Source organism: Chelmon rostratus, chromosome 17 (assembly GCF_017976325.1).
Source record: "Chelmon rostratus isolate fCheRos1 chromosome 17, fCheRos1.pri, whole genome shotgun sequence".
Classification (NCBI taxonomy): Eukaryota; Metazoa; Chordata; class Actinopteri; order Chaetodontiformes; family Chaetodontidae; genus Chelmon; species Chelmon rostratus.
The window spans coordinates 11,273,485-11,295,222 of NC_055674.1; the positions used below are offsets into that span (position 1 = coordinate 11,273,485).

Here is a 21,738-nt window from a genome sequence, read left to right on the forward strand (position 1 = left end):
TTGTTACAAGGTAGAGATGATTGGTACTAGTTGCAGTGAGTGTGTGTGAGAATTTAAGAAATCACTAGTGACTGTTCTAGACAGCAGCATGTTAACAGTGTTTGCTAGTTTGTGACTCCGACTTGTAGCTTTTTGTGAGGAGAGAATATGTATTTTCTTAAAAGAAAGGGAAGTGCTGTGTTTGTTTTGTTTTTTGCCTTCACTGTCTTTTGGAGAGTGAAGTGTCATAGTTAGATTAAGCTGGAACGTGTGAGCTCTCTTCTCTACCTGCAGTCTGCCTGTTCATGTGTTTGTGGATGGTGTGCATGTGTGTGTATGCGCGTGTGTGTGTGTGTGTGTGTAGATGCTGCTCTCTGGCTCTCTACCTCCCCTGTTCTCCTCCTGCTGGCTGTGTTCCCTCAGGCAGTGACTCTGCGTAAGCAAGAAGTATGCGTATATGTGTTTGTGTGTGTGTGTGTGTGCGCGCGCGCGTGCGCGTGTGCGTGCGCGTGCGTGTGTGTGTGCGATCTGCAATATCACATTGTTTTACACAGCATCACAGCAACATCAGGACGTGATGAGCAGGAGAGAGACAAAGTCAAATAGAGAAGCGGGTGAAAAGGGGAGAGAGACACAGAAAGACCATTAGATGAAAGGATACCAACTCAGAGACTGAGTGAAAGTGTAAGCTGATGAATGCCTTCTAGACAAACTGTGTAACTGGCTGCTGTTTTGTATCATTATAGCATTTGTGTGTTACTGCTCCTGTCCTCATTACATTATGCTGCTGAGATGATTGAAACAGATAGTTGAGGAAGAATGTGAAGGCAAGTGCTGAGTTGTGAGGTCTGGATTTGACAGTTCTGTTTGCCTCAGTTTTCAGATAATATGACATTATGTCTCTTTGCCGTCTCCACCTCTCTCTCTCTCTCTCTCTCTCTCTCTCGCTCTCCGTCACAGGTTGTCTCTTTCTTCCTCTCTGTCGCTATCTGTCACTATATAAGCAGAGAGAAGTGGCAGCACTTTCTGCTCCCTGCTCAAGGCTCTCAGTAATGACTTTGCTCCCAGCTGCTCCAGGTCTTCTTTTTTTCCTTCTCCCCTCTCTGGTTTTATAGAGAAAAAGCTGCTTCACTACATTTCATAGAAAATGGTGGTACTTGAATTATACAAGGCGCTCTAAAATTTAAAGGTGGTATGAACTCAATAGTGGTGTGATGGCTTGAGGAAGCACTTTCCCTAATTGATTCTTGTCCTTGTTAATGATCAATAATTGAAATTAAAATATTAAAAGGTTGTAGTGTACAAAGTGCTTGAACAATTCTAGTTATTGTCTGAGCACAAACAAAATAGTTTAGCTACTTGAATTAAGTAAATGTTTTTATTAATGAATTTATGTGATCATAAACATAAATACACATAAACTGTCAAAAATACTGAACTAGGACTGCAACCAGAGATTAGGCTATATATATTATTGATTACTCTGCTGGTTATTTTGATGTATAAAATGTAAGAAAATAGTGGCAAATGCCATCACACGTTGATAAAGCCCAAGGTGATATCATGAAATTGCCTGTTTTGTTCAACCAACAGTTTGAAAGCCATTTTCCTTGAAAAATTACTTAAACCAGTAATATTTTAATTGTTGCTGATTAATCTTCTGTTGCTCAACTAAGTAATCAAATAATACCTTGCTGATTGATTAAAATAATCAATCATCTGTTAACCATGAATGTTCCCCTGCAAACTAAAGTGTATGTAGCTGATTTTCATTGTTTGTCTCATATTACAAACCCAGATCAGATTCATCACTTGCAGGGCTTTCAGTAGTTGAAACAACAGCCAGCCAGAGGCAATCCTGTGTCCCCTTTGATGTCTTTATTCCTTGTTGTTCATTATCTGAGAGTAGGAGAGTACCTGCCTGAGCCTTCTTCCCTCTGCATGTTCAGGCCTGCAGATATTAATATTTGATGGCTTTCACTTCATACCACAGCAGCCAGATGTCCAGACAGCATCCACTCAGGACTGAGACATGCTCACTGTACTTTCTCTGAGGTTTTTACAGTTCTGTTATATTATTTGACCTCCACATGAATCCACATGATGCTTGACGTTGGAAAGGGCGCTTGGAGAGGTTTGTCAGCCCGTCTTCATGTGATCACTCAGATGAGCTTGCCTGAAGCTATAATAGTAGTTGCATCTATATTTAACGAGTTTGTCAACAGGGGCTCTGTTTTAATAGACCATTTATATTTGTAAAATATTTTCTCTGTCCTGCTCTGGGTCCCTCTCTCTAGACTTGTCCCTCTAACAATCTCATTTCTGCTCTTGTTTTTACAGGAAGAATGCAAGCAGATCATGGCACGGCAAAAATCTAACAGCCAGTCAGACTCACACGATGATGAGGTTTCTCCCCCACCGCCCAACCCTGTTGTCAAGGCCCGACGCCGCAGAGGAGGGGTCAGCGCCGAGGTCTACACTGAAGAGGATGCTGTCAGCTATGTGCGCAAGGTCAGCCTTAGAAGATGAGTGCATAAGTAAAAGCATCTATCTGCAGACTGGCACAGACAGCCAGTATATACCTGTACGCAAATGCTTGTATGTACAAAATCATCAACATATGTGCACAGAGATGCAATGCATACATATACAATAACACATGTTAACTCAAAGCCTTGCTTATTTGTTTGCACAATTGAAACATCATAGTAACCAACACATAGTAAAAATATGAATTAATATGTGCATAGATCACAGAAAGTTGGCTTGTCCAAGGCCTTCGCCAGTATGATAAATTTAAAATACAGTCTAGTGTAATCAAAAATATCAGGCAGACATCAAGGTTGATTGTTGTTTATTCGTTGGACACCGAGCAGTCCTTCTGTTAACACCCACTTAAGAGCATGAATGTAAACACATTCATCGGAACAGTGCAAAAGGTAGAAGGGAGGCAGGCTGTGTAAATTTATGACAGAAATGAATGAACAGACTTGGACACAGGGAATTTATTTTCAGCAAAATACACAGTTTGTGCGTAAACTGCTAAACTGATGTTGAGCACCGATGCTAACTGACTGTGATAGACTACACATAGTTGATCATCCTGACTGTGCTGATCAGAACAACTGTTTTTATTCATCCCAGTTTTATTCACTTTGGTCTAGCTTTGTAAATCACATAAATTGCATAAACTCTTACATTTTAGTACATATACATGAACACAAAAAACAGGTTACAGGTTAGAAAAATCAAGGTATGCAGGAAAAGATATGACTTATTTAGACTTGTAGAGGCTACTTCAATGATGAGGATGCATCGCTACATGTCGTCATTTGTCTTGTCATCTTGCTGCCCTGCTGTGTCCCAATTCTTTGTCATGCACATGCATGCATGTAAAAACCAGATTTGAAGCCTGCTTTCACGTATACATGAAGAAGAAGATTTCTCCAGGAGAATTCTAGCTAGAAAACATCTAATTTTTCTAATCCCCTATCCTGATTACAGAAGCTGGGTTTCGTAGATGCTGCTTATGAAATCAGGTTATTGCAGAACGCTGTGTATATAAATACAATGCCTGACACTGCTAAATTACACACACACACACAGGCCGTTATATCATAATCGTGCTTTATCGTTCAATTGTAATTAACTTGACATGGCAATAATTGCTGGTTAATGACATAACTGCGTGAACCCCCATCACCACACTGCAATCGCATGGTCACTGGAGCATAGAGGGTGTGCGTGTGTATGTGTGTGTGTGTGTGTGTGTGTTTCAGGTGTGTGCACAAACCCACATATTTGTGACACATGTGTCATGGCTACAATCCTTCCCCCTTCTCCAACTTCATTTTCCTCACACGTGTCCCTCATAGTCACAGACTGACAAACACACACACACACATGCAACAACCTACTCATGCAACAACTTACACGTGCAAGAATTCTCACAGCCACGTCAGCCGCATGTTAACAAGACATTTATTCATGCGATCGCCCAACACAACACACCATGAGAGAATGGTGAAGTAAAGTCAAATTGGAGCACGGTAACATGAAGTATGAGAGAGGATTTTCTCTGGCGTTTGATGCACACTGAGGTAACACAGACACACGCAGACAAACAAACATGCACATACACTCAGAGCCTATGTGCCGACATCGTCCTGCATCATCAGTTCCATTTGTGGCTCCACTGTGAAAATCAGCAACTCAATCAATTAGCTAACCCTGCTCATCTGATTAAAAAGAGCTTTGCTGTGAGGTGCTTTAAGTCTTAGCAAATTGTGAGGCCTGTCGGTCAGTCCTGGAAACCACATTAACTGAATGAATTGCAGGGCTGGCAGATTGACAGGAGCTCTCTTGATAGGCTGAGAACAAAATGGCCATCGATTTCCTCCAACTTAAAAAGGTTCTTGTGGCATTAAAGGAGAAACTTTTGGATTTTCAAGCATGTATCATTGCTAACATTACACTATATGGTATGCTGTTGAAGTTAAGTAATATGGATATTGCAGATGTGGTCTTGTCACTAGCCCAACTTCACTTTTTTCTTACTTTACTACCGAGTAATATACTAACAGAATTTGATTGGCTTCCTACCGTAACTGCTTGTAGCTTTAACTGTTCCGTCATTCTAGACCTATTGTTCCCCTTGAGGCTGTACACCAACTTTGTATTTCAGTTGGCAAGAGCAGCATATCTTAACATTAACCTGACAAGTTACTGTGGAAAGGATAGACTCTGAATCATAATTTTTCATGATTCAAAAGCTGAGTGCCCTGACATTTATTGATCCCCTGGGTGACAGTACTGGAGCTGGAACTTGTGGAGGATGATTTGGCGGCTGACCTAAAATCTGCATCTGAGAATTACTTTTATGACTGAGCCTCTCTGGACGGATGTGTCCTCCTCCAACGCAGCTTCCAGGCCAGACCAGCCTCTTGCTCTTTCTGTCCACTGTAGCCAGTAGCCAGGCCCGAGTGGTGTAGATAGATAAAAGAAATTTGGTACTTTTTTATTTTATGTGATGTGGTCGTGTGTGTATCTGTGTGCATGCTGTGCACACTGCGTGGTCGTCTTCATGTGGAGACATCTGTTGCTTTAACGTAATTACAGCCTACCCCCTCCTCTCCCCCACCACCAGAGACAAAATACATACACACACAAGTGCAGTCCTCTCCTTCTTCAAGCTATTCTGTATTAAGAATGGTTTAGTTTAGTCTTCTCACTCTTTCTCCTTCTCTCGTTCGCTGTCTCTTTGCCTTTCTCACCCTATGGTAAATGGAGCTTAAGTTCTCTTCTAAGATGCTTCCTCATAAATACAGACTTCTGTGGCTTTGTTGTGGCTACAGACTTTGCCATTCCCTTTCCATGTACACACACAGAGGCACACACACACCGCAGAGTCTGGGACATGAAAATGCATGTTTTATGAATGAGTTCAGGCCTCTTGTGCATTTTTAAGGGCTGTGTGACATTTTGAGTGTAATCCCTGAACAGATGGGCTTTTCCAAAAATACACAGACACACGTGTGGGATAGTCCTTTCAGAGTTTGCCAGTATGCTGCTCTTTAATTACTCAATTTAGTCTGCTTTTGAAGTCAGGCCTATTATGTGTTTGTGCTGGTTTGTTTCATGTGTCCACCTGCATAGTGTTGTTGCAGTCTACTTTACTGTAATGGATATTACTACTTTGTCTTCCCAGGTGATCCCAAAGGACTACAAGACCATGACCGCCTTGGCCAAGGCCATTTCCAAAAATGTGCTGTTTGCTCACCTGGATGACAATGAGAGAAGGTACAAAACGTTTGTGACCCCACTGAGTTCTTTAATAGGTTAGCACAACACCTAGTGTGATGCCAGCAATCCAGATATATGTGTGTTTGTGTTTGTTTGGACTATCAGTGAATGTTTGCTGTAAGCTGATAAAATCATGAACAGGCCATTGTTCCAGTTGAGTGTATTGCCCTCGTGGCCACTATGTGCCAGTGTTGCCTGCTTTGGGAGCATTTCAAGTCTACGGAAACAGCGGCAGAGCAAGAAGGAGGGGTGAACATGGGCAGATGTGGCAGATGAAGAGGGGTATGCAGCAAAAGGGTGGGTAAGGGGGCAACTGGATGTGTCATGTGGTGTATTCAGATATGGGCGGTGGTGCTCAGAAATCAACGATTCTCCGTAGTCGCCTTGGAGAGAGTGGGGTGCCAGTTTCCTTCTATCCCTTCTTTTTCTTACCATCTGCTCTTATTCATTGTTATTTCACATTCCTCCTCTCTTCAGCCATCCTCTCTCCATCTCTCCATCTGTCCCAGATCTCCAGTGATGGCTGGGTCTGGCTCTGATGGGAGGGGAGTGTTGTGGGAAAGGCTCTCAGGTGGCTGGCTGTCCTGCCCGCCCGCCAGAATAGTGTTTCATTGGCGGGGAAAATCCATTATGCCCCATGGAGAGGAAAACACCGGCGCTTTCCTGTTGGCTAAAGCCTCCACACTCAAAACGCTCGTTCCAGTCTTTCGTCAGCTGACAATTTACCGTGCTCCCTTGGCACAGGCACGCAGACCTCTGATTGCACGTCAGTGCCTCTGAAGCAGCTCTGAGCAGAGTGCAACATGTGATAGATCCAGACAGTCTGAAAACCATGCACTTGGGTGGCTGTTGTGGCAGATTGGCGTTACACCACAAAAATATATAGCAGTGGACCATAAACCATCAGGTTTTAATGTACTCAAGGCCTCTTGGCATGCCAAGCTATGTAATGGCATCGTCGTCAGCCCTTGAAACCATGCATGCTGTAGAATTTATTCGACTGGCTGTCATGTTTGCTGTCTCGCTGCACACAGCTAGCATCAACCATTAATTCTACGCACACAGAAATTTGTTGTTGTGGAATTTGTGGGTTAACATGCAGCTAGCAACACCGAAGGCTCTCAGCTAGTGAAAACTTTGTCTGGTCTGTTAGTTTGTGCAGGGGCATGGCAGTTAATTGGCTATGCCTTCCTCTTACTGTCTGTGTCTCTCTGTCTCTCTTACAATCTTCCTCACTCTCTTCTGTTCTTCCTCACTCTTCACTTACAGCTGATGATGCTGGATGGTTGGCTGGTAGGCTGGCTGGTGGCTTGGTCTCATTGCGGTTATGTTGCGGTCGTTGCGCCTGGAGCCCCTACCAACAGAAGTGTGCTGATGTATGTGGTCCTCCAGCATTAATGAAAAACTGCACACAGCAACCAGCAGGCCTTTTTGCATGTGGCACAGTTGCTGTAGAGCACACTATATGGCTTCATTAGTAAGGTTCAGTACAAAACTTTGCCTGAGGAGGCGCATCTGTGATTTCTGCCCATTCTAAAGGTTGTACAACCTCGCTATTCTTCTATAGTACTTTATATCCCTGTTACAACAGGCAACAAAACAGAAAATTAAGACAAACTCAGCTTCAGAGCAATAATTTTATCTTGTTGATGCCTTCTGCTGTTGGCATTGATGAAGTCACAGTATGAAGTACATTGGCTTCTTTAGATGTGCCAGAACTGCCAAGGACTGACGCATGTTAACAGATGGAGTCTGACTGCACTGTCCTGTCTCTCTGTCTCTCACTCCCTCTCTGTTTTATTGCTCTTCTCTTGCCTTGCAAACAACTGGCGATTTGGGTTATCAGACATTGTTGCACATGAGGTCTCACTGGACAAGAAGGTAGTGACAGTTGACCATTGCCATTGACTGTGCTTGACATCAGGGGGACAAGTCAGGGTGTGGTTACATGAAAAGACTGCCTCTGACGAGTTTCTCTTGACTGTTGGTTGGCATTGGCACACATGTTTTTTGTGTTTTGTTCAATAAATGACTCAAAATATTCTATTTTTGTTTTGAGGACTGTGTGTGTGAGACAGAACAACGAAAAAACAGCCCTGATAGCTGTGTGTGTGTGTGTGTGTGTGTGTGTGTGTGTGTGTGTGTGTATCAAGGAAACATCTTGTGTGATTAGTCACTCGGCAGTTATGTAAGCTGAACACCACACGATTTGTCCCCCCATTAGCACTATATTATGCTATCATCCCCTTCAGTAATGAGCAAGATCGAAAACAATGAAGCCCTCTTTGTTTCTCTGCTCTCTCCAATGCTCTCTTTTATCTCTCAACACTTTTTTCTCGGTAGCTCTCTTTTTTCCCTGTTATCTTATCCTCGCTCACCCTGTCTTCATAATCTGTCTCATCTTCTTAAATTACTTATCTCTAGCAGGAATCCAGGGTGAGTGTTCTGGGGCTGGAAGTAGAACATTTTAGGGAGCTTAATAACAGAAACTGGTAAACAAGGCAGCTTTTTCTTCTACTTTTTATTGCAAACTTTTCAAATTGTCTTTGCTTCTGCAGCAGATTCACATGTAGAAATGTTAACTTTCAAAGTGATCATAACTTTTTCATTAGTGTATGTATATATATATATATATATATATAATACAGGCCTGTGTTGAGCTGGTGTCTATATGCACACAACTGAAACTGCAGGATTAAGTTTTGTCCCTGGTTGATATGTTATTTGTGATGATCTGATGTGTGCAAATTAGACAAGCAACCACTTTTTCACTTGTCATTAGATTGCAATAATTGTAGTGTTTAAGCCTCTCTCTAAAACCACCCATATTTATACAGTATACATGTCTTTGCAGTGGAAATCTTCCAGCAGTGATGCTACCCTATCAGCCTTCTGTTGGGGCGGAGATGACTGTGTTTATAATTACAGGAAAGGCCCAGGCAGGAGAAAAATGATCCAGGAGGGCATCTGAGGACAAGCAGAATATTACTTAAACTAAAACAGAGCCAGCAAGTGTTCTGCGCTTTGATCATATCTTGTTTTGTAAATGTTTGCTACCTCAGCTTCCATTGTCAGGAATGTAAAGATGTCAGGGTTTATGTGTCTTTCTGAGTGCATTCTGGAGAGAGATTGAAAACAGAGCATATAGAAGGGCATTCAGTGGAAGAGGAAGAGAAATTGCCTTTGCCCTCCCAACCAACTAAACAGTGAAATTACCGCTTTTTTTGTGAAAGGTGAAAGACGGAAGGAAGAGACAAATAAAAAAGGAAGCAAGAAGGATGTGGCACTGCCTCTCTTTCTGCTATTTATACCCATGGTCAGCTTTCTTTGAGGTGATTAGTTAATGAAACAAATGCCTTTTTTGTAAATATACATTAGTCCAAAGAATCATTTCTGTAAACTACACGAACACTAGTTGTGATGGAGATTAAAAGGGTTGTGGAAGTTGTGGAGAGGTTTAGGAGAACAAATGTTTTGAATCCCTGTACTGGTACAAGGGTGAAGCAAACAAATGCAATAACCAGGCACACAAATACCACCATCACTACAAAGGATGACACGGGATTACATTATCATGAGAAACACACACACACGGACATTCTCAAGTATGCATGTCAGACTGTGTTCCCAGTGAGGCTGGTCCAGCTGGGAGCGCGGAGTCTTTGATTAACACACCATTCCATATGTCAAACTTTATGGCCTCAAAGTCTCTGAGCTCCACCAGCCGTGTGTGTGTGTATCTTTCCTCAGCTGCCTGGAAGTGAAACCTCAACACATTTTGCCTTCCAGATTTCAACTGAGCACTGTTTTTGTTATTAAAAGGCAGTTTGGCAAGCTGAGGAGGTTACAGGAATAAAGAGATCAAAGCACATACTTTTGTTGCACTTGCAGTATTTAAAATATGTATTATTCATTTATCCTTCAAAACACACATATGTATAGCTCTCATGCATTGCACCAGTGTAAATACAGTGCAAAGTAGGGGAGTATTTTGTTTTGCTGAGCAAAAAGGTCTTGATTTGTTAGGAATACACACTATGAGGGAATAGTAAATACTGCACCATCTGGGGACTACATCTCTGTCTGTCTATCTCCTTGACCTTGGCTGGTCTCAAAACTGACGTCTGAACCTCTGCCATGTTGTGGCTTCCAGCAGGCCACTGGGTGGACCCCTGTATTTGCTGCCAATTAGCTGCCATAATGACCTCATTATGATATGCTCACACAAATAGACACACAAGCACACAAGATAAGCAGGGAGCAGGTGTTTGATTTCACATTGTGCTGAGCCTGCTTTGCTAACAGCCAACTCGGCTTGCAACCACCTGTTTCAATACTGTAACCGTACAGTAGTCATTATCATATCAACTGAAACTATTATCTCTTCTTACAGTCTGAATGTTTGATGATTATGTTTCAGTTTCAGATACCTAGCAGCACTTAGATGATAGTTTCAGATTAAAGCTTTTGATAAGGAAATGTCGGGATTGATAGCAGAGAACCTCACGTCATGCTGTTTTGCACCAATTTAGATATCTGGCCTTAGCCAAATTGTCAAGTTTACAGACTTGTGTGCATATGTGCACATTGCGTGTTTGTCCAGGTGCACCCTCAGATGAGATTTGCCAGCTTATCTCCCAGCTGCTTCCCCCTGTCCAATGCCCATTCTTTTAATGTGGTCAACAGAAGCACTATCGACTGTTTAAACATTCTTTCAGTTCCTACTGTAATGGTTTTTCTTATCTAACTTCCTACTGAAGTGATATGAAATGCGATTTTTGATAGCTGCAGACTGTGAGTGTGTTAATGTTGGTCTGTTTTTGTCCGTTCTCATGCGCACCTGGATAAATGACCTTGATGATCAACTTTGTTAACGTATGAGTGCCACGATGGGTAAGGAAGGGACAGACACACGAGCAACTCTTTGAGGTTACATTTACAGACAGATTAACGACCAAAGAAAAGGCCTCTGGGAAATCTGTCATAGGTGTAGTTATTTTTCCCCCGGGACAAACAAAACACACATGCATATATGCTCATCAAGTTCTCTTCTGTCCGCCTGCATTAGTCTGATGCCCTCATACCACAAAACACTCTCCTGGGGACAGAACAGACACAAGAAGCTCTGCTCTTTGTATAACCACATAAATAGTCTGGCAGATATGAGGAAACCCTGTTTATCCTATTCCTTGAGTTATCTTGGCAGAGTTTGCAATATTCTAAAATTACATTGCCATCTGGTAACAGGAGTTGTTAAATCTCCTCAGGTCATGACCCAGTTGTAAATCAAGCAAATACAGTACTTTATCCTTGATATGCAGAGAAGCAGAGAATTCTCCAGAAGTAAACAAGAAGCACAATCAATGCAACAATCCAAATTTTGCATTTGAACTGTTATAGAAAAGGATGCAGTGGGGGAAAGGATTGTAAAGAGGTGGTGCTTACCTCATCCTGCCTGCTTTAATCCTCTAATTAACAAGCAGAGTAATGAGTTGATGAAGTGACCGATTAGTTGCCCTCTGACCCCTAAACTCTGACCTCTGCACCTTCCCCACCAGCCCCTGCCGATGGACAGAGAACATCTTTAGTGTAGTGGCACTCTTTGTCTGTGTGTGTGTGTGTGTGTGTGTGTGAGAGAGAGAGAGAGAGGTGCAAAAACAATAATAAATAAATCAGTGAGTGTCAGAAAACTTAAATAAACAAACAATAGCAAGGCGAAAGACACTAAGACTACCCAAGAGAGATTTGTCTTGTCTCGCGTTCCAGCGGAAGTTTATTTAAGGCCCGTGTGAAGGGACAAAACAACAAAGAGGACGCAATGTGAGATAGTGTAGCCATATCAGATGAGCACAGCTCTCATCATTTTATCTGATAGCTCACTCATTTGAATCAGGCTCCATATCCAGGAGATGTGGAACTTGAGCTCTGCACTCTGGTCAATGGGTTCGTATTTGAAACACAGATACAGCTGTTTCCACAATTAACAGTGCAGGCAATATTTCGGTCATCTATGACAAAATGCACAGCTGCAGCCACACACTACCTACATCTCCATTAATATCCACATGTAAAACATAGACACTCAAAGTGTGTATTTACCACACAGCAGCCCCTAGGGGGTGTTTTTGCCACACAAAGATAATACAGATATTAACTTTCTCTTGAGTCGTTGCTTCTGCTTATCAGTAACACTAGTCCCTGTACTGGAAACAAATATATACCTACAGACAAGTAGAAAATATCAAGATTATTGCATGCCTGTTGGCATATGTGCTTAGACGCTTGTTTTAGGTGACCCCCTGCAGACTGTCCTTCCTGGTTGTGTTTAGCACAGGGGAAACAGGACGTCATGGCACTGAATGGCAGCGCACGGCTGTCTCTTTTTCTCGTGATTTTGGAACCACCATTGAGGAGGTAGTCTCCGTAGTGTGTGCTTGTGTTGGCTTTTCCCGTGATTTAGAGGACCTATTTCTCTGTGTATTCAGGTAGTAGACCAGGAAGGATGTTTGAGTCTGTGATTTGTGCTTTACGGTGGGCTATGTAGTAACAGCATGAACAAATTAGCAGGTTTCTGTTGTGTGTTGTTTAGTCTATTTGTTTGCGCGTGTGTTTGTGTTTCCTGTCTCACTGATTCCCTCATTGACTCTCTGTGTGTTCTCATCCCTGTTCTTCCTGAGAGCCCGGTGGTCCTCTTTTCCCCCTTTTTCAGAACTCACTCCTTTCTCTCTCATTTTCTCTTCCTGTCTTTCTCCCTCTCTCAGTCATGCAGACTCTTTCACGTCTACATCCACACTCACATCCAGTCCCTCCCCCACATTCATGTGTAGTCTTCTCTCCCTGTCCCCTGCATGGCTTTGTGCTGCTGCCACAATGCCAGGGGCCAGGCGATGAGGTCACTCTCCACGGGAGAGCTGCAGGCCTGACTGAACCTCGACCATCCCCACCGCCATCCAGCGCACAGAGGGCTAACAGGCCAGCGCTCTCACCTCCCCCAGCGCACTACATCTTTTCCTCAGTTCAGACAACTTCACCTCTACGCCCATGCAAACCACAGGGCACGCACACAAACATATCATTTGTAGGAAGCTCATATTAGCCAGGCTGCATGCTCACAAGCTAGTGCAGATAAACACAGTCATACATGCACATCAACGAGTGCACACATGTATGCACATACACAGTTAAACACACACAACTGCACAGATAGCTGGAAACTTTTGTCCTCTCTCATACCCTCTGCTGTGTTTCAACCTGTCCCCTGCTGACACTTCCACCCCCTGTCATCTTTCTCCATCCATTTCTCCATGTAGTACTTTAGAAAGTAGTGAGTCATGTTGTAGTGTTTGTGTCTGGAGTCCTTTTAGAATGTTGTATTCCCTCCAAAATGTACCCCGGAGTCTGCACAGGACAGTTTTCCAGCTAACTATGACTCATCCCTGCCTTTTCAGCTGCTTATACCATCAGTGTGAGTGTGTGTGTGTTTGTGCAAGTGTGTAGACACTTTTTCACCTTCATGTACATATGTGTGCAGGTACTTATGTGCAAAAGTGATGCACTTTCTTTTGGGCTTTTGTACGTGTATGCATGTGCAGTGCATGTGCATGTTTGTCTTGCAGCAAACAGGAAAAGGGAGAGAAGCTGGCCTCTGCTTTGGATCTGAACAGCAGTTGGATAAAATGTCCACAGTGGGAGAAGTAGTGAATCACCTTAATCTCACCTCATAACAAAACAGCCCTGAGAAACACTTTAACTTCTGAGAAGGTGAAAGTCAACAGGAGCATGTGCAGCAGGAGAAAGAAAGCATATTAAAAGTCACTGTTAACACTTTTAAGCTGAGACGTGTGTGCTCTGAGATCATGGACAGTGTCACGTTTCATTTCATGTGAATGAATATGTAGGGTAAATGTTCATGTCTGCATGACAGTGACTTCCTAGCCAGTGTTTGCCCCTGCTGTGAGGACATGATGTTCCTGCAACCCTTCAGTGCCTTAATAGCTCAGCCAGGCCCAAAGTACAACCCACACACTGACCACCACACATTAGCCAAGGACAGAGCAGCCCAGCGCCCTACAGAATAGCCTGGGTCGGCCCATGGCCTCCTATTGTATACATACCGTCTGCTTTGTCTATGCTACCGTGATAGGTTCCAGTGCACAAGCACAGACAACAGTCTTGTTATAGTGTGTTAATTCTCCCATGACCTCCACATAGGTTTGTGGGTGTCACTCTGGTTGAGTTTCATTTAGATTAGAGGTGGTCATCAATTTTCCATGCTTCATAAGTTTGAATGTGTGATGAGCTTGTGTCATAGAAGTGGTGCCATCACAGAGCGATTTGGATTTACAGGTGATAGTTAGTCACTGTAGTAAAACAGTGAAACATACGTCCATAACAGTTTTTGCTTGAACAGATCCAGGGAAAAAGGCAGCACTTCAATGGTGATAAAAAGGTTAAAAGTTATGGCATTTGTTGATTATTTTCTGTGGTTTTATTTTGAAACTGCAGGACTCACAAATCTGCTCCACATCTTTTATCAATTTTAGAGCTTTTTCTCCGTCATTTTTGGTTTCCTCATCAGGTAAAACCTCCAGGTTGAAAGAGCATTTTGACAGTATCTACTCCCCCTTTTTCATGAATTCAGTGTTCAGTTCAAAGCCAAAAGAAGGACCTTGGTTCTTTGTGGTGTTCTGTTTTGTCTTCTCTGCTGTAACGTGATAGTATGCCATAGAAGTCTCACTTGTTTTGATGAGCCTCTCAAAACTTGCTGTGGTTTTAAAATGACCTTAAATTCTGGATCTGTGTAGGAATACGCTTCATACCTCACTTCAAAAAAAAAAAAAAAAAAGCTACAAAGAATATTTTTTTTCTGTGATAAAACAAACTAAATGGTAGACTAACACATCCTTCCACGCGATTCCTTGTATGCCTGTCCAGGTCACGGTCAGGGTGGACGCACCATGTTTTCGCTTAGTGTTTACAATATTAATTACATGCATCATGGGGACTCGCTTGCAGTGATGAAAAAAGCCACATTTGAGCATCATTACAGCTCTTAAGGTTCAGGTTGTATACAGATACAACAGCCTCCCTCTGCTGCACTTCTATAGAGTCTAAGTATGTCCTGAACATTTTCCCATTCCGAGGAGACATGCACTGAAGTTTGGGACAACCTTTATCAAAACTGACTCTCGCAAAGACTCTGCTCAAGACTGACTGACCCAAACCTGGAAAACCAGCTGCGAGTAGCATCATCATCACTCCCATCTGACATCAGACGCCTCGCCAAAGAGAAACAGTTCCAGCCATCAGAAGTTAGTGTGATATATGTGTTCAATAATTTTAAATAGTCCCCGAAGGATGTTGAAAAAATTTAAATGGGAAAAAGGTTCTCCGCCTATGGTTTAAATCTTGAGGCAAAAACTCCATTGAGGTAATCATGTACTTCAGCCTCAATAACAGGAGCCTAATATAATGCATATCATACCTGAAAATCTCTTAAAGGCACAAAGAGCATTTTTTATGACAAATGGTTTCTCTTAGAAGCATGAATGAAACTCTTCTCGTTGTATCCAGCGAGTTGCCATACGTTGTTGATACAGTTAAGTGAAGTTTCAAGTTACCATATTGCTAATATTAGCACATTCCAAGGTGTTAGCACATTATACACGAGGTGCTAGTTGGTTGCTCAACACTGTCCAGGTCTGCTGGCTGTGTGTCTGATGAAGCTGTCTGTTTACAGCAGGGACGGCCTTACGTCAGTCAGATGTCAGCTATTGAATGTCAACAATTTCTCTCCCCTCCATGCACCCACTGCACCTATTACCTCACTGCAGAGGGTGCTGGTTGATGAGGTTTATATACGGACACACAAGTACAGTGTACAGTTTTAGCCTTAAGCATTTCTACAGTGGATATCTCATCCTTCACTATTCTCCATCTAGCCATCCACTCATCCTCCCCTACCCCTCCTCAGGCCCTCGGGCATTTTCAGAGTTTTCTCTCTGTCTCAGTTTCAGCGCAGCTATGTGTTTGAGCGTGCACGTATAATGTGCTGTGTTGTGGAAACACCTCTCAGGTTTAAAACACCAACAGAGGACAATTTGTGTCCTGATCTGGTTCTCAAACGCTTATCTCGTTGTAGCGCTTGTCTTCCAAGAGGTGGGAATGAGGGAGGGAGGGAGGGGAGGGCGGAGGAAGAGGAAAGGAAAAGACATGCCCGCGGGACAGCGGCATGTCTTGTGATGTTTAGCGACATGTCAGGATGTGTGTGTATGTGAGAGAGAGAGTGAGAAAGAGAGAGATGCACAACACTTGGCACCTGTACACAATGTATAGAGCTGTTTTGGCGGTTTATAATGTATTTCTGTGCATTCATTGAAATGATTCATCTGTACATGCTGGGTGAGGAAGAGAAAATGTCTCTCTCTCTATCTTTCTCCCTCTTCCTCTTGCTCATTCCAGTGACATGTTCCCTTTAGACACATCAGAGAGGTAGAGGCTTAGTCCTGTCAACGCCTGATCCAGCCTGACCCTTTTTCCTTCTAAGTGGAGGAAGAGCTCGCTTTTTCCTGTCCTGAGGCAACAAACAATAAAGGAAGTGTGAAAATGCCTGAGTATTGAAACTGTGATCTAGACATGTGGCATGAGGAGTTAAAGTAAGCAGAGGAAGAAATAAGTTTAAATAAAGTTAGTCAACAGCCTAATGCGAGAGGGGAAAAGGAAAGAAAGGGAGAGGAAAGAAAGGGAGATTGCAGGGTTGGACATGTTTGTGATGTTTCAAGGCTGACATCATGGCTGCATCAGCAGGTGGTGTGTGTTGGATCATCAAGCACGCCTGTAAAACAGCCTTGTCACGCTGAATACACACAGCCAGCTGAAAAGAGGGGAGCAACGAACCTTTATCCATGTCACCAGAAGATTTAGCATTAGATGCAATCCAGTTGCATTACCTGCACCTTGCCTGTGAAATCATTCAGCTATTCTCAGCAGTAACATGAGCCCATGATTTTGAACATCAAAGACTCTAATGCGGCGTATTATTTACAAACAAGATACTGTCAAAGTTTGATGTTTGTTCTCTGCCCTGTAGCACATCCTCCTTTCTCCTCACATCCTCCTATCAACCGCTGCCTCTTTCCCACTTTTCTTCCTCAGACTGGTCCTTTCTTCCACTTCCATGCAACTCTGCCTCTCACCTCCCTGATGTCAACCTGAATGTGTGTCTAGCTGTGTGTGTGTGTGTGTTGGATGAGTTTGTTCCAAACAGTAGTCACAGCAGTGGAATGAGATTGTGAGTACAAGCTCTGCATCATTATCATTGCTGCCATTAAAGCTGATGGCAGACATTGTAAATAGGCTTTTTTAAGCTTGTGTATGAGTAAGTAAGCGTGTGTGTGCGTGCGTGTGTGTGTGTTTACTTGCTTCTGTAGAAGTGAATGTGAACAAGGTGTTCATTAAGCTGGGCCTGGTAGAAGGCCTAAGCTGTCTGGTATTCACTGCTTCAGCTGGCTGCTTCTCAACAGTGCTGTGCTCGTCTCAGTTAAATCTCTCTGTGTCTATTTGTGTATCAGAAACATTCTAGTTATTGTTTGTAGTCTTAGTAGTTTTGGCCAGTCAGGTTTGAGCAGGCTTTGCTTGCAGGTGAACAGTCTGTCTGGAGGACAGAGTGCATGGCTGAAATGCTATCTTGGACCCCATCAGCTATCACTTATAGACAATTTAGCTTTTTATTATCTCTTATTTAGTTTTTCTGCATTCATATGTAGATATCTCTTTAGAGAGATCAGCTGTTCCATTTGTGCTTTTTCAAGTTGCTAATTGGACTGTAAACAGTGCACTGAAGAGGACGTTTTAGCCTTGATATCCATTATTCATCCAGGATATTATCCAGAAATCCGCTGGCTACTCCAGAAGCCCTGGAACATCTGCCCTTGCCCTCAGAGGCTACATCGTTGTCAGACAACAGCTGATTGGTTCCAAGATTGCATTACGGTTGGTATAGCAATGTTACTTCTGTGAAACATACAACAGTTTGTTAGATATTAGTCCAGTGATTTGCTCCATTTTTATGGCTGCTGTTAGTTGTTATTTACACAGCTAATGTTTTACACAGGTTTTTAAAAAATGCTGGTTCGACCAATCAACACACACTTACATCTGCACCACTGTGCACTTATGTCACTAAAGGTTCCTCTTATGCTGGGAGAATATCTACTCTGAAGTAGGAGATAAAACAGTCCCTCGAACGGCATTTTGAGAACTATGATCTTTCCCAGTTCTTTCAGTCTGGATGTAATAAAAAGCGGTGTGGTTGTCCTCCAACTTTTCTTAAAACTATGAAGAAGTTTCTCCAGGCCAAAAAAGCCTTTTATTTCTACTTTTCCTCCCCCTTTTAACCAGCACTTCCAAGCCTGTCCTCCCTATTACCATGCCAGCTGCACCACAGTGTGAGGAAAGGCAGGCACTGGGCATGGTGAGGAGGTGGTGATAGGGCCATGCCGTCCTCTCATAAAGTTCACATCGACAGGCTAGCAGGGTTCAAGGTGCCACTGCCAGTTCAGTGGTGGTTCAGTCTGATATTTTATCTGAGGACTACTGCTTTAGTTGGGATCAAAGGTTTCAGGAAAGCTACCATGTCTGTCAGTCTTTTCACCACATTGGCCATTCCATCCTGCAAAGAGTTGCCTCTTTGACAGTGCTTGTTTGTGTTGCAAACACACCTATAAAGTATATTTCTCTCACTTTCTTAGATACAGTGTTACTGTAGCCAGTGTTTATGATAAAGAAGTCATTGCAAGTAACATGGGCTCCTGCATTTATTGTTATTTTGGCAATTTTGATGCTGCTGCTCGTAAAACAATAGTTAGGGGAGTAATATCTCTTAGTGATCTCAAAATGGTCTAGTGAGGTCATGGTTTGACAGCTCTCTCCTCCACTTCTTCCTGCTACCTTTAGTTGGACAAATGAACCAGTTTCCATGGTGATAACCTTTTGATTCTGATTTTCAAACTGGAAAAAAATTAAACTATTCTCCAAAATTTTTGTCTGAATAAATTTGAGCTGAGAAATGGGCCATGCAGTTGCAGAATGATGCTTCATTTCATATCAACAACAGCTACTGTAGTTCACAGTAGTCCAGCACATATTTAACCAGGCTATATCAGCCCTCCAGACATCCTGTGTGTGAAGTGTAGTCTGGCTCGTGAAAGGTCAGAAAATGTTGCATCTCATTACTATATCAAGGTTTAAATATCCAGGTTAGACCAAGTAGGTGCTGCACTTTGTGTATGTAACATGTCAGACAGAAATTGGACATCGGCAGGGTTAAGGAAAAAAATGCACTTCACTGCTGCAATTAGAAATTAGAGATATGAAAAATCTAGAGCTCAGCTTCTGGCTCTCTTTCTCTCAGGTGGTCTGATCATCGCAGTATGTATAAGTGACTCCGTTTGCCTCAGCAGGTTTTAACAGCAGTGTACAGGTCACACAGATCACCAGGCTTGGCCCTCAGGTGCTTTGGTACTGCAGCACACACATATTGAGACACACGTCTACATTTTGAGGCCGCAGGATGCACGCAGGTTTACACTCCTTATAAACCCACCACGTCCAGGTGTTTGGGTTTAACACAGTGTGCTCCCTCCACTCTTTTGGTTTTAAATACCACTTCCAACATTTAATCACACAGCTTACTCTAACTAGACCTCTTTAGACCTCCACGTATGCGGCCGCTAGCCCCCATTAGATCCTTCAGACCGAAATAGCAGACCAAAGCACTCTTAAATTCTAGTAAGGATATTAAAAGTGTTCAGAGTGCAATAGGCCATCACGAAGTAAAAGAACACTAAGTGTGTTTTGGACATTATGATGTTTATCAGACCCGTAGTTTGAGAGCCAAGGGCACATTTGGGTATAGGGCCAGTTGAGTTTTTAGAAAAGTGAGGGTTCTCTTTCTCCTTGCCTGGTCTTGGCCTCCTCTCCTCCCACATTGTTGACCGTCTCTAAGTGGTCTTCACCACCAGCTGTAAACTCAATGTCCACCTGTAAACCTCCAGGACCACCTCTGTGCTGCGTGGTCTGACTCAGTCTAGCCCAGTTCACATCAGCCCCAACAAATAGCAGGACCTCGCAAAATCATTCAAAATAATCTCAACTAAGCATATTGTAAAAGAGAAACAGAGGGGAAATATTAAGCAGTGTGCATGAAAATAGCGTTATGTTGCTTTTCTTTTCCAGTCCTTCTCTCTCAGGAGTTTTCAGTTGTGAAAGACTTTATGATGTTCAAGAAGAATTTAGTTTACCAGAAACAAACCATCATCAACTCTCCTTTTATACACAAGATGTAACATGTGAATACACATTAGCATCAGTTATTTTGCCTAGTTATTAACCATAAAAATCTTAAAAACCAACCTAAAGAAAGGGAATTTAAAAATTTGTTCTCTTCATGTGCTGCCTGCTGAAATCAATCTGTAACTGTTGCATGAAGTGTCTTGCCCGCTGTAGTTTCGAAAGTGGACTATGGTTGTGATTTGGTGGTCAGACGGGATCTTTGCTGTGTGTCTTGACCAAGTAAGACACAACATGCGCCGCTCTTGGACTTTGGAGGCCAGCTGAAAGAAACGGGCAGCAGCTGGCATGGTCAGGTCCCTCCATTTTTCGCCAGGTCTCTAGGGAGAGGCGCGTGCCAGGAGCTTTCATGTCATAAATATCCTCCCTAAATGCTTCAGTACTTTATAATTATACCACCTTCATCTCCCCCTTTTTTCTCTCGCTTTCTTACTCTCACACTGCTGCTACTTGTCAGTGGTGTGTGTCTGCATGTTACTGCATCAGTGTGTGTGCGTGCTTATGTGTTTATGCAATTAAAAAACAAATTTCCTTGTGTTCACAGTAACAGAGCACAGTGGGGTGAGTTGGTTGTTCCATGTGGTTGTGCCCAACTTTAAACTCTGGACATTAAACTGTACATCAGCCTCATAAAGCTGTTTTCCAACTCACTTGATATAACCATAATGAGTCACACAACAGGCTCGTAAACAATTCTGTTAACCTCCATCGTCAGTGCGAATCTAATTTATGTTGTCATGTTTTTCCCGAGTTTGCTTGTGCTTGAAACCTAATGCTTACTAATCACACCTCTTCACCTGCCAGCCAAACAAAAAGCAGAACTGCTGTATGTGATATCAACCTGCCACTTTAGATCAAGTTGTTGAGAATGTGCACAGTGTATTGCTGTATATCTTTGCGGTCCTCCGAGAGCTTTTAATTCCAGGTGGACCCCCTAGAATTAAAAGCACAGCAAGTATGCATCAAGAAGTCTGTTAAACATTCCCAAGTTACTCAGTTGCCGGGAGGACTCCTGAAAACATAACATCAGCCTCATTTTTATCTCAGGGCTTACCAATTATTGTCTGGTCATGTTAGTGGCCACAAGATAATCAAATTATCAGGTAAATAAGGAGTGAAACCATTTTTTTTTACCTTTCACAGGTGTTTATTTATATAGAATTCTTCTGCTCTTTGACAGATCATTGTAGCCTCTTCAGTTCATTCCTGTTTCCCGATTCCTGTTGATTGCGAGGGAGTTCAGGCAGCGGTCCTGATCAGATTTTTTTTTTGTTGAATTTTGGCTTTCCAAGTGAAGGATGATGCCCATGCCACCCTGCTGCATTTGTTTGCCAACAAAACTTACACATATTACACAAATCAGGTGTACATTTGGTGTCCTCAGGCCATTGCTTATATCATGCAATTGCGTAGACTTGCAAAACAAAGACTATTGTTTTGATTTGCCAGGATAAGAGATCTGAATTACTATCAACTGTGGGAGTGAAAATTAATCCTTCAGGCACTTAAGGCATGAACGCTGTGCCAGCCAAACCAGTGGCACATTGCTGCCAAGCCAAGACACAACTTGGAGCTGGGAAGTTCCCCTATGCAGTGCAGTTGTTGATT

At 42.8% G+C, this 21,738-nt stretch overlaps 1 protein-coding gene across 1 annotated transcript in view; it reads left to right on the plus strand.

Moving 5' to 3' along the window:
• Positions 1–21,738, plus strand: part of prkar1b (protein kinase, cAMP-dependent, regulatory, type I, beta) — a 63,041-nt gene that overhangs the window by 12,052 nt on the left and 29,251 nt on the right. Inside the window, exons 3-4 of the mRNA XM_041956895.1 lie at positions 2,320–2,490; positions 5,687–5,778. Coding sequence (XP_041812829.1) covers positions 2,320–2,490; positions 5,687–5,778 — 263 coding nt within the window. The remainder of the gene's footprint in view (positions 1–2,319; positions 2,491–5,686; positions 5,779–21,738) is intronic.